Here is a 16279-nt window from a genome sequence, read left to right on the forward strand (position 1 = left end):
CTTCTGAAAGCACAGAAATACAACTTGGAGTAATGATATAGTGAAATCCTGTCAGCGAAGTACACACCTTGGCATTGATATAAGGGTCAAAGGGGCCGTACTTTTTGAGTTCTTTGATCTCAAGAGCATTCTACAAAAAGGAGAGGAAAAGAAAATGTGATGATGAAATGGCAGGATATAGTAAAAAAGCAGTGAGTGATTCTGAAGGGGAGAAATGATAGAACATGACAATATTTCATTCCAATGAAAAGCAATTAATTAAACTAGCCATTCCAGCTGTCAATAGTTGATTAACATGCAAAGCTCAACTAAAAATCTTAACTTCTCTATTTAACACTTCACTATGACATCTTACAAATATTTGGCCTCATGCTAGCTATAGATTGCAAGAGCCTTCATTTTCATATGGCCCCATCCAATTTTTTGAAGAATTGCAAATGGCATTATAAAATTTAAAAAGTTAACACTGAAATGACTGACAAAGTTGTCGCCTAGAATCACAATAAACAATGTCTGACAAAAAAGATTTTCAAACAATATTAAAAAACTTTTGAATGTGTACATTTGGCTATTCAATCACAAAAAATATTACTAGCCAGTAAAGGAACTTCTTTGAATATTTGTAAGAGACTATGTTAAGCTACTTGTTAACACAGGTAATAAGTCTCAGAGTCAGGGGTCTATTATAGAGATGGAATTTTAACTTTAACTCTGAACAAGGTGTTCAGTCCTAGTTTGGTTGCAATTTGGCCTAAAGTAGTAGTGTAATATGGATAATGCTTCCTATCAGAAGCGAATACATAGCTTTAAAAATTTTTACTTTCCACAAGAAAAATGTTATGTAGATATGATACCCCTGCGGGCTCATTCTTGGTGATACCCCTTCTGTGGTATAATTTACGGCTGGATACCCAGTGTTCCTCAACATTATTGACCTTCAAAAGGGTTATGAAAACTTTTTTAGAAAATGCATTGGTGGAAGTGGAGGTTTAGCCTACTCCATGGATGTCACTTAATGTCTGTTAAATGTTTTATGTGAGATAAGTTTTGATCCTTGTTTTGGCTTTCTGTAAACTACTTTGACCTCAGGGAATAAGAATTCAGCAGTGTAGACATAATAATAAATAAATGCATACATACAACTAAAAATGCAAGTGAAATAATTTCATGAGAAAACTTACTAGTATTCCCACTATTTTTATTTTTCTATTTACCAGTCCCAGTTTAATTTGGAGCAATATTGTAAGAGTTTACCTGGTCTCCAAATCAATACTAGCACTATGAGGTGTATATGTCCACATTTGTACACAAGAAAGTTTTCAATCATACAAGTCAAATGGCAGCATTTTAAACAACAGAAATAATTACTGTTTTTCTTCCATTTAAGCACAGCATTTTAGTAAATTAATTATTAATGTCTGAAAGCTGTATTGTAGTTAAATGCACAAGATTAGCTTACTAAGCATAAGTAGTAAAGCAGTATAAGCTAACTACAAAATATGGCAAAAAGAGAATAAAGCTATTTAGAATTGCTTCACCACAAAAATAAACTGATGTACCAACTACATCAAGTTTCAAATTGTCCAGAAAATCGTGGTGCGGGGTGGAGTATAGGAATAATGGTTAAAATCCTCCCATTGAATATGAACCAATTTAGTCATTGTTCATTTCTACAGTTCTCAATCTGATCAACCAAAAATACAGCTTTCAGGATACAATTTTTCAAATTTGCTGAACAATAATAGTTGTTTAACCTTTAGCTGTTTCTCAAGCAAGATGTCAAACAACAAATTTACTCTTGTAGATGCTGTATTCACTCCCTCCTATGGAACAATATAACAGACGTTGTAAGATCATTAAGAGCACAAAAAGAGGAACGTATTCAGACCTGCTCATTTACTTTAGTGTGGGAGGGTCCCTGGTGTATTAGCAGTTTCACTATTTCAGCATCTCCCTTCCAAGCTGCCAAATGGAGAGGATAACAGCCTTTGCAGTCAGCCACATTCGTTAATGCATCATTTCTCAACAGAACTTCCACAACATCCCTGAGGACGGAATAATGCCATGAAATTTCAGAAGAATTCTGGATACGACAATCAAAATCAAATAGTAAATTGGATAAAAATTAATAAAAATATCAGTTTGTATACTGTTTACTAGGAAAACATTTCCAAATTCAAATATTCACCAGGGTTCCCTAAGAACTGAAATATAAAACAGCCTATTGTTCATCCACCAAAAGAAAATAAGGCTGCTATCTACTCTGGGAGGTAACTTTCAACCTAGTTGATGAAATGTATCTATATAAACGGGCTTAGGGTCAAGCATTAGGAGCTGTCAAACTATTTAGTAAGGGTGTATTACTATTATTCTTCTCATCTTTCCTATTATCTATCTCCTTTTCTACTTATAACTATAACTTTGTTCCTTGTATCTTTATGACTTATATTGTTTTATTTAGTTCTCCTGACTCGCTGCTCAGACATTCCTATGGCTGGGTTATCCTCACTCTAATTCGTTCGACTGAGTGCCAATCATTTCCCTCTGAAGCTGGTCATGCCCACCTCACGGCTATCCCAGCAGTCTTTTTCACTCAGTCAATGGTGCCAGACTTGAGTGCCTTTACTGCGATATTTGACAAAGCTTTATTCTCAAAAAAATCTGTTTTCTTGGATAGTGAGAGCTGCGCAACATGGGATTCCCCTCAGAAGGCAGGTGGCTGCTTTGGGTACAGTCTTGTCAGAGACAATCAGCAATCCTTGTCTCATGATTCCCGGATACGGTCCTTCCTTCAAGGTGCGACTAACTTGCAGCCTCCAGCGATACATCGCTATCCCACGTGGGATCTTACGCTCGTTCTATAAGCTTTGACCTCACATCCCTTTGAACCTCTCTGTTCTGTCAGACTGCGCTATTTTACCTTGAAAATGGCCTTCTTGTTGGCGATAACATCGGCCCGTCGAGTCTCCGAAATTGCAGCCGTTTCTATCAGGAGGGACCTTTGTGTCTTCTATCAGGACCGGGTAGTTCTCAGATTGGACCCGGCATTTATTCCCAAAATTAACACTCAATTCCATCGTATGCAGAACATTGTTCTTCCAAATTTTTGCCCGGATCCCCGTCATCCTTCTGAAAAACGTTGGCACACGTTGGATGTGCGTCATGCCCTAAAGCACTATATTAGTAGGACTGCCTCCTTTAGAAAGACGGAGGCGTTGTTGGTGTTCTTCCTGCCTTCCTCTCTGGGACAGAAGGTCTCTTCTGCTACTGTGGGCAGATGGCTTAAAGCCTGTATTTCTAAAGCGTACGATTTGAAGGGTGATCCAGTTCCGGGATGAATCTTGCCCCATTCTATACGCAGTGCCACTACATCAGCAGCCTGGGCTACTCAGGCCTCCATAGATGACATTTGTCGAGTGGCCACTTGGTCCTCGCTTTCCTCATTTGTTAAACATTAACGTTTGGATGTTTATGCTTCTGCTGATGCCTCCTTCGGCAGACGTGTTTTACAATCAGTAATATCTTCCCCTGGCCAGGAAAGGGCTTCGATTCCCACCCTGGGGCCATAAGCTTGGGTATGTCCCAGCCGTAGGAATGTCTGAGCAGCGAGTCAGGAAAACGGACGTTGCTTACCTGAACGTCCCTTTTATGCTCGCTGCGAAGACATTCCGTCCCGCCCATGATCTCGCAATTCCCTGGCCTTGGGTGGGGTTTTCTTCTTGTTCCCTCTGCAGCTGTTACCGTGTGATGTCTGGATCCTCTCCGGGTCTACCTTCATCTGTTGTGGAATCGCCTTCGTAAAAAAGACTGCTGGGATAGCCGTGAGGTGGGCGTGACCAGCTTCAGAGGGAAATGATTGGCACTCAGTCGAACGAATTAGAGTGAGGATAACCCAGTGGTAGGAATGTCTTCGCAGCGAGCATAAAAGGGACGTTCAGGTAAGCAACGTCCGTTTCCTAGTATGATTTATGTTGATTGCTTGTTTAATATCCTACGACTATCACTAAGTGTTGTATCTTATGATTTCTGATGAATGTATTTTATGAAGACTATGATAATGATTTATCAGTTATATCTTTTATGTACACTGAGAGCTTATGCATCGAAGACAAATTCCTTGGGTGTCCAATCACACTTGGCCAATAAAGAATTCTATTCTATTCTATTATTCAAACTATCTATAAGCAGACAAGTGTTTAAATCTAATTTGCAAGAATGAACATTATTTTTTTTCCAAGTATGAGTTAGATATACAGTTTATTTGATTATTTTCTTAATAAATTAATATGGTACCCATCTACCTAAAGGAACTCTGGGTGGTGAACAAGACTAAAAATACAATTACTAAGAACCATTAAAGCAAAACAGACAGTGCTGAGGCCCTAATAAGATTCACATCCATAGATTAAATACATCATGCCATCCTCATTATCATCCTAACCCTAGGGGCACATCTTGACTGTTTTCCTTAAGACCAACAGCATCCATATCTCTAAGAGGAGGCTATTCCTTTAATGCAGACATCATGACAGAGAAAGCACAATTCCAAAGCTCCATCTGGCAGGACTGTTTCACCAAGACTCAGATTTAGAGGGATGAACAGAAACCATTAGGGATAGGCAGTCCCTCAAGTAGCTTGCCCCTATGCCATGTCAAGCTTTTAAAATGATAATCAGCATTTTAAATTCAACCAGGAGTCCACTGGAACTGATGCAGCTCATGCAGCATCAGTGTTACATAGATGTTATTTCAGTGCAGTCCCTTGTGCCCCTGCCATTGTATTCTGGACCAGCTGAAGTTTTCAAATGCTCTTGAAAAGGTAGTCCATGTAGAACACATTGGAAATGGGAGGCAGCAAAGGCATAAGCAATGATTCCTGATCTAGAAATGGTTAAACTGGCACATAAAATACATTTGTGCAAAGGCTCTCTGGGCTACAGTTGCCACCTGCTATTCAGGCTGCCATTGAGGCCAAGCGGACCAGCAGTGTGTACCAACTCTGACCAGGAAAGTATAACCTTAGCCAGATGGTAAATCAACAGATATGTGGTAGCCCTAAAAAACTACAGGCATTCAGTCCTGTCAGGGTTGAGCGAAAGCCAGATCTTCTCCAGTCAGACTTTTACAGCTTCCAGGTACTGGTAAGACACTTCCCCAGCACCACTTGGATGGTCCAGATCATAGATGTACAATTGAGACCTATGCTGTAGAAAGTAATAAAGATGATCTTGATGGAGATACGCATGATCTGCTACCCAGGCAATGGGCTGTGTCTGTATGAGACATATTTTCTATCTACAACAGACAGATAGTATCTCAATATTATGGCTCAGACAGAACTCCCCAAATTATTGAACTAGCAGGACAAGATGCATGATTCTGTTATTACAGCCGATTTCAAAAAAAGTAATTTTAGTCTTGCTCTGGAGTTGTTTTTAACTTGGTCTAGCTAGTGGGTTGACATATGCAATCAATTACCTCCCACAGAGGTTTCATGAAGATGGTAAATAGAAGAGAGAAGTAATCCTGTAGCACCCTAAAAGCAGAGCCCTAAAGACAGACCTCTCCTCCTCACACACCAACTGGAACCACTCCTTGGAGAAAGGAGAACTACTGAAAAAACAAGACCTCCTACATCTCAGCCAGTCCAGAAGGATGCTATGATTGATGGTACTAAAAACCAATGAGAGGTCAAATGGATACACCATCCCCATTCCAAGCCCACCAGATGTCATCCACAAGTGTGATCAATTGCATATAGTATCCCAGCCTGAAACCAAATTGTAACAGGTCCAGATAATTTGCTTTCTCTACAGCCCTTTGAAATTATAGAATCCCTCAAAAAGGCAACATTAGAGATAGAGAAAAATTTGTCCAGTAGTAACTTCTTGAGAAGGGGCAAACCACTGTCTCCTTCAGGGGACATGGAACCACCTCCTATTATAAAAAACATTTACCACTGATTAGCTACATGTCACCTATCTATATGTCACCTCTCTGGATGCCTTGACCAATCACGAGGGATAGAACCTAACATTGTAGGTAACAGAATCATCAAATGGACACTGTCCATTTCCTTGGGAGTAATCAAATCACACTCAGTCCAAATAACTGGATATGCCCAAGCCACAGTCATCTCCAGGGCCGGATTTAGATGAAAAGAGGCCCTAGGCTATTCCACTTATGAGGCCCTTTCACCTATAATGAAAGTGTAATTTTAATTTTGCTAACAATTTGAATGTAGGCCCCTCTTGATCTTGAGGCCCTAGGCTGAAGCCTAGTTAGCCTATAGGAAAATCCGGCCCTGGTCATCTCCTTAGGAACCAGCACAGGCAGACGCTACCTCTGAAAGATTTGAGGCACTTTAATAGATGTTTTACATAATCTTCATAGCACGCTTGCAAAGGTTCCTATGACCCTTGCTTATCCTTGTTAAAGCTTTTGATTTCACTGTTTCAGCATATTTTGTTTACTTGTATTTACTTGTAGAAACAACTGTGTAAAGAAATTATCAGGAAAGATCACTATTTTTTCAAATTAAAGCATGTAAGTAGCCAATGCTCATTCTTTCTCAAAGATGCAAATGAACTGCAAATTATGTTGATTACACAGCTGCAAGTGAACAGCTGTAGAGCCTGTTCTTCTAGACTGCTAATGTGTTGGGGAGGGCACAGAATCGGATAAAACAAAAAACAAAAAAAGAGTAGCCCGTCTAAAAGAACCTGTCTGAGTTTAGCCAATGATAGTGTTAAGTGGAGGAGAGGTAAACCTTAACAAATGCTGAAAATAAAACACTGAATTTACTGTTTATTAAAGGACACACAGAATTCACAGCTGCTTTGTCTGTTCATTACTCTGGAAAAAGATTTTTTTATAGCCTCTAAATGGCAGTAAAGAGCAACTTTCTAGTCAATGTAAGGACCCAGAAACATACTGGTAATAGTTCTCCAGTATAGAACAGATATAGATGTGAAATCCAAGTACTGTACTCTTTTGTCCCAGAGATATAATTTGCTGCTCAATTAAAAAAAAAAAACCCTAAAGAACATGTTCATAAAAAGAGGAAAACCATGAAAGAGGAAAACTTCAGTAAAATGCAACATTAAGTCTAATAATTTTGTTTTCCTATTGGGGATGAAAAGTATTACTTTCAGTTGAGAATTACTAAAGCAGTTCCAATATTTTCTGATTTCAGCAAAGTATTTGTTAAAACAGGCCGTAGTGTTCTGATTAGCAAACTAGTTACAGTTTGGCTGGCTAGAAGAATAATTAAATGAATACACTGCTGGCTTGAAAACTCACATTGGGTTTTTGTTAATTGCTATTCATTAAGAAGAACCACAGTGAAAGTTAAGTGGGATGCTATAAGATTTAGTCTTTGGCCATGTATTCAACATCTTTATTAGGGACTTGAATGAAGTGCTATAGGGAATGCTTGTCAAATGTGCAGATCACATAGCATTGCCTAGGATAGCTAGTGGCATAGACGACAGAACAGTCAAATAAACTTGAGAAATTAAGGTACTGACTGATGATGACAAAAGATTAGATTTTAAGAGAAAGAAGTGGAGGACATAGATGCGAGATAGATGCACAGATTTAAAATTGGGGATATCTGACTGACCTCAGAGTTTGTAATAGAGGCCTCAAAGTACTAGCCGAGTACAAACTAAATATGAAAAGCACAAACAGAATCCTTTGTGGATTTGGACATGTTCAGGTAGAATCTGGACACCCAGTTTTGGGGGATGCTTTAAATTAGACTCCTAACAAAGTAACTAAAGAAATTTTAGGATTTTAGCAAAACCTGTTAAATTATGTAACCTAAATATTATAATAATTTATTAAATATATAGTCCACCAAACTGTCAGTGTCTCTGGGCTGCAGACGTAAACAGCTACATTTCAAAATTTGTCATCCCACTATAATCAATGTGTAATAAGCACGAGAAAATGAATCTTGAAAAGTCTTTTGCCTCTCCTCTCTAAAGAAAAGCTTTCTGGATTGATGAAGATGAACCGACAAACTGCAGTTTGTATGAGCATGCACACGTACGTATGCTGATGATATTCAGTTTTATATCTCTACCCCTGGTGATCCAAGTGATGCTGTTGCCTCCCTCTTGCAGTGCCTAGAGGCTGTGGGGGCCTGGATGGAGACAACAATCTTCAGATGAATCCTGACAAGACCGAATAGCTTTGGGTCTTCAGAGCTTCAAAATTTGGGACTTTAATTAAGTTAATTCTGGATGGGATTGCACTACCCCAGATGAACCTGATCCACAACTCGGGGGTTCTCCTGGACTCGACTCCTGCTCAAAGAGGAGGTGGCAGTCACGTCTAGAATATCAAAATATCAACATCTCTGAATAAATCCATTTCACAATAATATGGTATAGTGCACTGCATAATCCTGATAAGTCGAGCTCTAGTACTTTGAAGGAAGCTATTTGTAAAGTGCTACAGGATTTATTAGTTTTAGCTACTTTAATAGTCTGGTTGTTTAAAAAGTTATTTCAGACACAGGAAACTTACTTGTGGCCATTCAAAGCAGCATGATGCAATGGAGTGTATCCAGTACTGTCAACACAGTTCACATTTGGTCCTCTCCAGATACTGTAAAGCAAAAGTAAATAAATAAATGTTATACATTAAGACACAAAGTATAGTTCGTAAACAGTACCAGACTGAGACAGGTTTCCTGTGAACAACACTAAAAAAGTGTATTGTGTAATCACAATCTAAGACACAGTATTAACTTGATATTAACTTAAACAAAGAAAAACTGGTGATCATAAAGAGATAGATTATCCTGATTATCTAATCAATATTTTATTACTATTTCAATGGTTATTATTTGTATGTGTCACACTCATCAGGCAATATTCAAGTGAATTGGTCCACGAGTAGCACAAGCTGCAAGGAAGCAATACATAAAACAAAGGAAAAAGTAGGGAAGCTAGGTAATTTGTTTTTGTTTCTACTGTACATGTTTATTTAAATGAATCTTTCACCTTCATCTTTTTTTTCAATCTGATAACACAGCTAGTAACCAATGAAAAATGTTCATAGTCATAATAAATGCATTTTTAAAGTCAGATCAATGTATATTTTTTTAAAAATGATAAAAAGCATTTCATCATAAAAGCAAGTCAAAATACAGAAGGGCTATTTTTAAAACACTAGAAGTCAAACTAACTACCAATGGGTTTGCATCTATTGTGAGAGTACATAATTTAGAATACTACTGGAAATGCTTGGATAAATCTCTGTAATAACAAATGGGTGTGAAATTATTATTATTATTATTATTATTATTATTATTATTATTATTATTATTATTATTATTATTATTATTATTATTATTATTATTATTATTTATTCAATTTATATACCGCCCTTCTCCTATTGGACTCAGGGCGGTGCACAGCCAAGGATTTATTTATTTATTTTATTTATTTATTTGTTTCAATTTCTATACCACCCTTCTCCAATTAGGACTCAGGGCGGTGAACAGCCAAAGTAAAACACAGGACATACAAAATTTAAAAACAGTTTAAAATAATTAAATATTTTGCCCGTAAATTTAAACAACCCAATTTAAAATCAATTTAAAATTTAACTCAAGCCAGCCGAGCTAGTTGAAATAAATAGGTTTTCAGGGCCCGACAAAAAATCCGGAGGTCTGTTATTGTACGTATCTCTGGGGGGAGGTTGTTCCAGAGGGTGGGCGCCGCCACAGAGAAGGCTGTCCCCCTGGAGGTCGCCAGCCGACATTGTCTGGCGGACGGCACCCTGAGGAGGCCCACTCTGTGCGAGCGTACTGGCCGGTGGGAGGCTATTGGTGGCAGAAGGCGGTCTCGTAGGTACCCCGGCCCTAAGCCATGGAGCGCTTTAAAGGTGGTCACCAACACCTTGAAGCACACCCGGAAGACCACCGGGAGCCAGTGCAGCTCGCGCAGGAGAGGTGTCACATGGGAGCGCCTCGTCGCCCCCATAATCCCCCGCGCGGCCACGTTCTGGACCAGCTGGAGCCTCCGGGTGCACCCCAGGGGGAGCCCCATGTAGAGAGCGTTGCAGTAGTCCAGGCGGGAAGTGACGAGTGCCTGAGTGACTGTGCGTAGGGAGTCCCGATCTAGAAAGGGGCGCAACTGGCGTATCAGGCGAACCTGATAAAAAGCCCCCCTGGCCACGGCCGTCAAATGATCTTCTAAAGACAGCCGTGCGTCCAAGAGGACGCCCAAGTTACGAGCCCTCTCCATGGAGGCGAGTGATTCGCCCCCAATAGCCAGCGATGGCGTCAGCTGGCTATATCGGGACGCCGGAAGCCACAGCCACTCGGTCTTGGAGGGGTTGAGTCGGAGCCTGTTTCTCCCCATCCAGGCCCGCACGGCCTCCAGGCACTGGGACATCACTTCAAGGGCATCGTTGGGGTGGCCTGGGGTGGAGATGTACAGCTGGGTGTCATCAGCGTACTGATGGAACTCCACCCCGAAGCCACGGATGATCTCACCCAGCGGCTTTACATAAATGTTGAACAGAAGGGGCGAGAGGACCGACCCTTGTGGCACCCCACAAGCAAGGTGCCTCGGGGTCGACCGCTGCCCCCTTGTCAACACAGATTGCGACCGGTCAGAGAGGTAGGAGGAGAACCACCGCAGAACAGTGCCCCCCACCCCCAACCCTGCCAACCGGTGCAACATGATACCATGGTTGATGGTATCAAAAGCCGCTGAGAGGTCTAACAGGACCAGGATAGAGGAGCAACCCCTATCCCGAGCCCTCCAGAGATCATCCACCAACGTGACCAATACCGTTTCCGTGCTGTGCCCAGGCCGGAAGCCGGACTGGAGCGGATGTAGATAGACAGCTTCATTGAGGTACCGGGGAAGCTGTTGCGCTACCACACTCTCAACAACCTTCGCAACGAAGCGAAGGTTGGAGACTGGACGATAGTTAGCCAAAACAGCCGGATCCATAGAGGGCTTCTTGAGGAGGGGCCTCACCACCGCTTCTTTCAAAGCGGCCGGCAGGACCCCCTCACTCAAAGAAGCGTTAACAATCTTCTGGAGCCAGCCTTGTGTCACCTCCCGGGAAGCCAGTACCAACCAGGAGGGACACGGGTCCAATAAACATGTGGTCGCGTTCAGCCGTCCCAGGACCCTGTCCATGTCCTCGGGAGCCACAGGATCGAACTCCCCCCAGATAACACTCTCAAGACCTGCCTCAGTCATCCCGTCCGGACATACCCAGTCAGAGGCCAGCCCTTCCCGAATCTGAGCGATTTTGTCATACAGATACTGCACAAAGTCCTCAGCTCGGCCCTGCAAGGGGTCATCCCGCACTTCCAGGTGGAGGACGGAGCGGGTCACCCTAAACAGGGCGGCCGGGCGATTATCTGATGACGCGATAAGAGCGGCAAAATAGCTAGATTTCGCCGCTTTTATCGCCACTAGGTAGGTCTTAATATGAGACCTCACCAGTGTTCGGTTGGATTAGGAGCGGCTGGTCCTCCAACTACTCTCCAGGCGTCTTTTCCGGCGCTTCATCTCCCTGAGCTCCTCGGAGAACCAAGGAGCTAGGTGAGTTTGGTGCCGGGTCAGAGGCCGCAAAGGCACGACACGGTCCAAGGCCCCGGCAGCCGCACTATCCCAGGCGGCCACCAGGTCTTCAGCCGAGTCATGAGCCAGAGTCTCAGGAAATGGCCCAAGCTCCATCTGGAACCTATCAGGGTCCATCAGGCGCCTGGGGCGGAACCACCTGGTCGGTCCCGCCTCCCTGCGGCGGGGTGCAGCGGTTAGAAAGTCCAGTCGAAGGAGCGAGTGGTCAGACTATGACAAGGGTTCGATGGCTATATCCCCTATATCAAGGCCACTCAACCACTGACCAGAGACAAAAACTAAGTCCAGAGTGTGTCCCCCTGTGTGAGTACGGTCATGAATTAACTGAGTAAGGTCCATGGCCGTCATGGAAGCCATGAACTCTCGAGCCACCTCAGATGTTTCACCGATAGATGGCAGGTTAAAATCCCCCATGATAACAAGTCTGGGGGTGTCCACTGCCACCTCGGCTATAACGTTAATCAGCTCGGGCAGGGCCGTTGCCACGTGGCAGGGAGCCAGGTACGTGACCAACAAGCCCACCTATACTCCACGACCCCACTTCACAAAGAGGGACTCACATCCGGCTATCTGTGGAACAGTGGTCTCCCTTGGATCCAGATAAAAAACATACCAATACAAAATTTAAAATCAATTAAAAGAATTATACAGCTTTGGCCCACAATTTAAAACAATCCAATTAAAACCCAATTTACACTTAAAAAGCTAAAAAGCTAAAAAGAGCTAAAAGGGGGGGGGGTGGTTTCACGCCAGCCCTGCTTGATGGAAAAGAAAAGTTTTTAGGGCACGGCAAAAGGCCCGGAGATCTGGTATCCTTCGTATCTCCGGGGGCAAATCGTTCCAGAGGGCAGATGCTGCCACAGAGAAGGCCCTCCCCCTGGGGGTCGCCAGCCGACATTGCCTGGCTGACGGCACCCTGAGGAGTCCCTTTCTGTGGGAGCGTACTAGTCGGTGGGAGGCTATTGGTGGCAGAAGGTCCGATGCCATGGAGCGCTTTAAAGGTGGTGACCAAGACCTTGAAGTGCACCCGGAAGACCACTGGAAGCCAATGCAGCTCGCGCAGGAGAGGCATCACATGGGAGCGCCCTCTTGCTCCCATAATCCCCCGTGTGGCCGCATTCTGCACCAGTTGGAGCCTCCGGGTGCTCCTCAAGGGGAGCCCCATGTAGAGAGCATTGCAGTAGTCCAGGCGAGAAGTGACGAGCGCCTGAATGACTGTGCGTAAGGAGTCCCGATCCAGAAAGGGGCGCAACTGGCAAATCAGGCGAACCTGATGAAAAGCCCCCCTGGCCACGGCCATCATATGCTCTTCCAAAGACAGCCGTGTATCCAGGAGGATGCCCAAGTTGCGAGCTCTCTCCGTGGGGGCCAATGATTCGCCCCCAATAGCCAGCGTTGGCACCAGCTGGCTATATCGGGAGGCCGGAAGCCACAGCCACTTGGTCTTGGAAGGGTTGAGTTGAAGCCTGTTATTCCCCATCCAGATCCGCACGGCCTCCAGGCACCAGGACATCACTTCAAGGGCATAGTTGGGGTGGCCTGGGGTGGAGATGTACAGCTGCGTATCATCAGTATACTGATGGAATTCCACCCCAAAGCCACGGATGATCTCACTCAGCGGCTTCACATAAATGTTGAACAGAAGGGGCGAGAGGACCGACCCTTGCGGCACTCCACAAACGAGGCGCCTCGGGGTTGACCTCTGCCCCCCTGTCAACACCGACTGCGACCGGTCAGAGAGATAGGAGGAGAACCACCGCAAAACGGTGCCCCTTACTCCCAACCCCTACAACCGGTGCAGCAAGATACCATGGTCGATGGTATCAAAAGCCGCTGAGAGATCTAACAGGACCAGGATAGAGGAGCAACCCCTATCCTGAGCCCTCCAGAGATCATCCACCAACATGACCAATGCCGTTTCCGTGCTGTACCCAGGCCAGAAGCCGGATTGGAGCGGATCCAGATAGACAGCTTCATCCAGGTACCCAGGAAGCTGTCGCGCCACCACACTCTCAACAACCTTCGCCAAGAAGGGAAGGTTGGAGACCGGATGATAGTTAGCCAAAACAGCCGGTCCAGAGCAGGCTTCTTGAGGAGGGGCCTCACCACCGCCTCTTTCAAGGCTGACAGCAAGACACCCTCCCTCAATGAAGCGTTGATAATCCTCTGGAGCCAGCCTCGCGTAACCTCCCGGGAGGCCAGCACCAACCAGGAGGGACACGGGTCCAGTAAACATGTGGTTGCGTTCAGCCGCCCCAGTATCCTGTCCACGTTCTCAGGAGCAACAGGATCGAACAGGATCGAACTCATCCCAAATGACATTCTCAAGACCGGCACCCATCATCCCGCCTGTACCTACCCAGTCAGAGACCAGGCCTTCCCGAATCTGAGTGATTTTATCGTGCAGATACTGAACAAAATCCTCAGCACAACCCTGCAAGGGATCCTCCCGCGCTCCCAGGTGGAGGAGGGAGCGGGTCACCCTAACCAAGGCGGCCGGGCGGTTATCTGCCGATGCGATAAGAGCGGCAAAATAATTGCATTTTGTCACTTTTATCGCCACTAGGTAGGTCTTAATATAAGATCTTACCAGTGTTCGGTCGGATTCGGAGCGAGTAGATCTCCAACTGCTCTCTAGGTGTCTTTTCTGGCGCTTCATCCCCCTCAGCTCCTCGGAGAACCAAGGGGCCAGGTAGACTCGGCGACAGGTCAGAGGCCGCAAAGGCACGACTCACTCCAAAGCGTCAGCGGCCGCCCTATCCCAGCACAATATAGTCAAAATGTTGGGTATAATTCAAGTATAATAATATCTGGAAATCTCATATTGCTTTTGCAAATAACTAATTTTTAAAAAATAAGTAGCACACAAACACAATATCATTATATTTCATAATAATAAGTTTTCAAATCAGGCTTCCTCCCTTAGAAGGTTCGTATTAGATTTGCAATAAAATTCACAAAATATCTCTATATAAAGGATAATATAAAGAAACATAAGTTACTGATTCCTATCCTTCAAATTCATGAAGGCAGATTCCAAGAGGCAAAAGAAGGGTTATAATATCTTAATAATGCTGAAATAAATACATTAATTCAAATTTTTGTGAAGTCCTGACAAATATTTTATCTTTTATGCTTTACTGATTTTATTGTATTTTTATTTGATTGCTGTGAATCTGAGTGTCAAAAGTTTAATAAACTCTTATTATAATAGCATTGAAATATTGCATATAGAAAGGTAAAGATAACCCCAAAATGTGTACATACAAAAATGACTCAAACTAAGACTTAATTGCATTTTATTAATTGCAGCATAAATCTATTAAAATGTTTCACCTTTTCTATTCTGTTTTTAGTACTTTGAAAATAGTGCTAATAAGAACTATTAGTACTGAGTAATAATTCTCAAATATTACCATGCTTGAATTTAAAACTAACATGAGCACAGATTATTTGCAAGCGATTATACTGCTCATTTCACGCTTATTTGTTTTCTCATTATTTTATTGCAAAAGTAACAATTATGTAAAGTGGAAAAACATAATTTCCTGTATAGGCATGATGAGTTTGTAATGAGATGATATTTAGTATTCTTATGCCTTCCTTAGTCATTCATAGTAAAATAAATATCAAGTAGTATCTATAACTGAGTTTACAAACTATAAGCTTCTTACAAGTTAACAATACTAAACCACTAAGTAAATAACTCATAGTGCCTAAGTATAAGCTAATTTTAAAAATGAAGAACAGAATCAAGAACCTCTTTTAAAAGCAACTCCTTTTACCCCCAAGGATATTAAGGAAATACAGTTTATTCTATAGTAGCCCGACAATTTTAAGGAGAAATGACATTATAAATACTTTAAGCTCTGAATTACAAAGTTAATTCAGACAAATTCTCATCAGCTGAATGAAGATTTAATCAGGTTTCACTGCCAATTACACTGCTACACACTATGGCACAAATAGTACTTAATATTCTAGTCTTGTTTGATGTGTGTAATGTTCTAATATTAGCATTTCAATTTTTATAGGAGAAAAGAAACATTTCAGAATTCAAGATGTTTTTAGCACCATAAAAAATGACACCAACATTTTAAAAACAAACTAGGTAATTAGCTCCTGGCTGAGACACAGTATGAGAAAGTTCTTTCCAAACAAGTAGAGGTTAGTTTAATTATTTTTTGTTTTATATTCTTATCTGAAAGATGAAAAAATATATTTAATAATAATTTGGTATTTAATAAGGAAGTGAAGGAAGAAGACAAAGCAAGGGACAAGAATTAAATTAGGTTAATAATTTATAATAACACAATATGAGTGGTAGAAAATATCTCATGGTTGCAATGTATTGTTTTTATAGGCTTATATTGCTTAAGAAACAAAAGTCATTTTAGGAATGAAGATTTCATTTCAGTAATACAATTCTATAACATCTGTTGGATGATACTTATGGAAGGATACATATATTATTCCTCAAAAAGCCTTCAAAAGAGTTATAACAGTGGCATATATCTATGAATGTATCTTTACTTCAAAAAAGTAAACTTTCAATAATATGGAATTATGGAATGAATGCTTTTCTTCTTTCAAGGGACCAACTATTTTCTAGTTAAGACAGTTAAGGTTTTATGAAATTTGAGGCATTTCCCATATGT

The 16279-nt window shown here is 42.2% G+C and overlaps 1 protein-coding gene across 22 annotated transcripts in view; it reads right to left on the minus strand.

Annotated features, from left to right (window-relative positions):
- ANKS1A (ankyrin repeat and sterile alpha motif domain containing 1A) overlaps positions 1-16279 on the minus strand; it is a 128999-nt gene that overhangs the window by 85596 nt on the left and 27124 nt on the right. For 13 of the 22 annotated variants that reach the window (XM_087891039.1, XM_087891035.1, XM_034414601.3 and 10 more), the window contains exons 2-4: positions 8536-8616; positions 1889-2045; positions 68-130 (exon numbers count right to left, since the gene is read on the minus strand). In XM_087891039.1, coding sequence (XP_087747165.1) covers positions 68-130; positions 1889-2045; positions 8536-8616 — 301 coding nt within the window. The remainder of the gene's footprint in view (positions 1-67; positions 131-1888; positions 2046-8535; positions 8617-16279) is intronic. The other 9 variants (XM_087891040.1, XM_087891038.1, XM_087891048.1 and 6 more) reach the window with 1 other exon arrangement.

Source organism: Pantherophis guttatus, chromosome 3 (assembly GCF_059756535.1).
Source record: "Pantherophis guttatus breed Tessera chromosome 3, ASM5975653v1, whole genome shotgun sequence".
In the NCBI taxonomy this organism is placed as follows: domain Eukaryota; kingdom Metazoa; phylum Chordata; class Lepidosauria; order Squamata; family Colubridae; genus Pantherophis; species Pantherophis guttatus.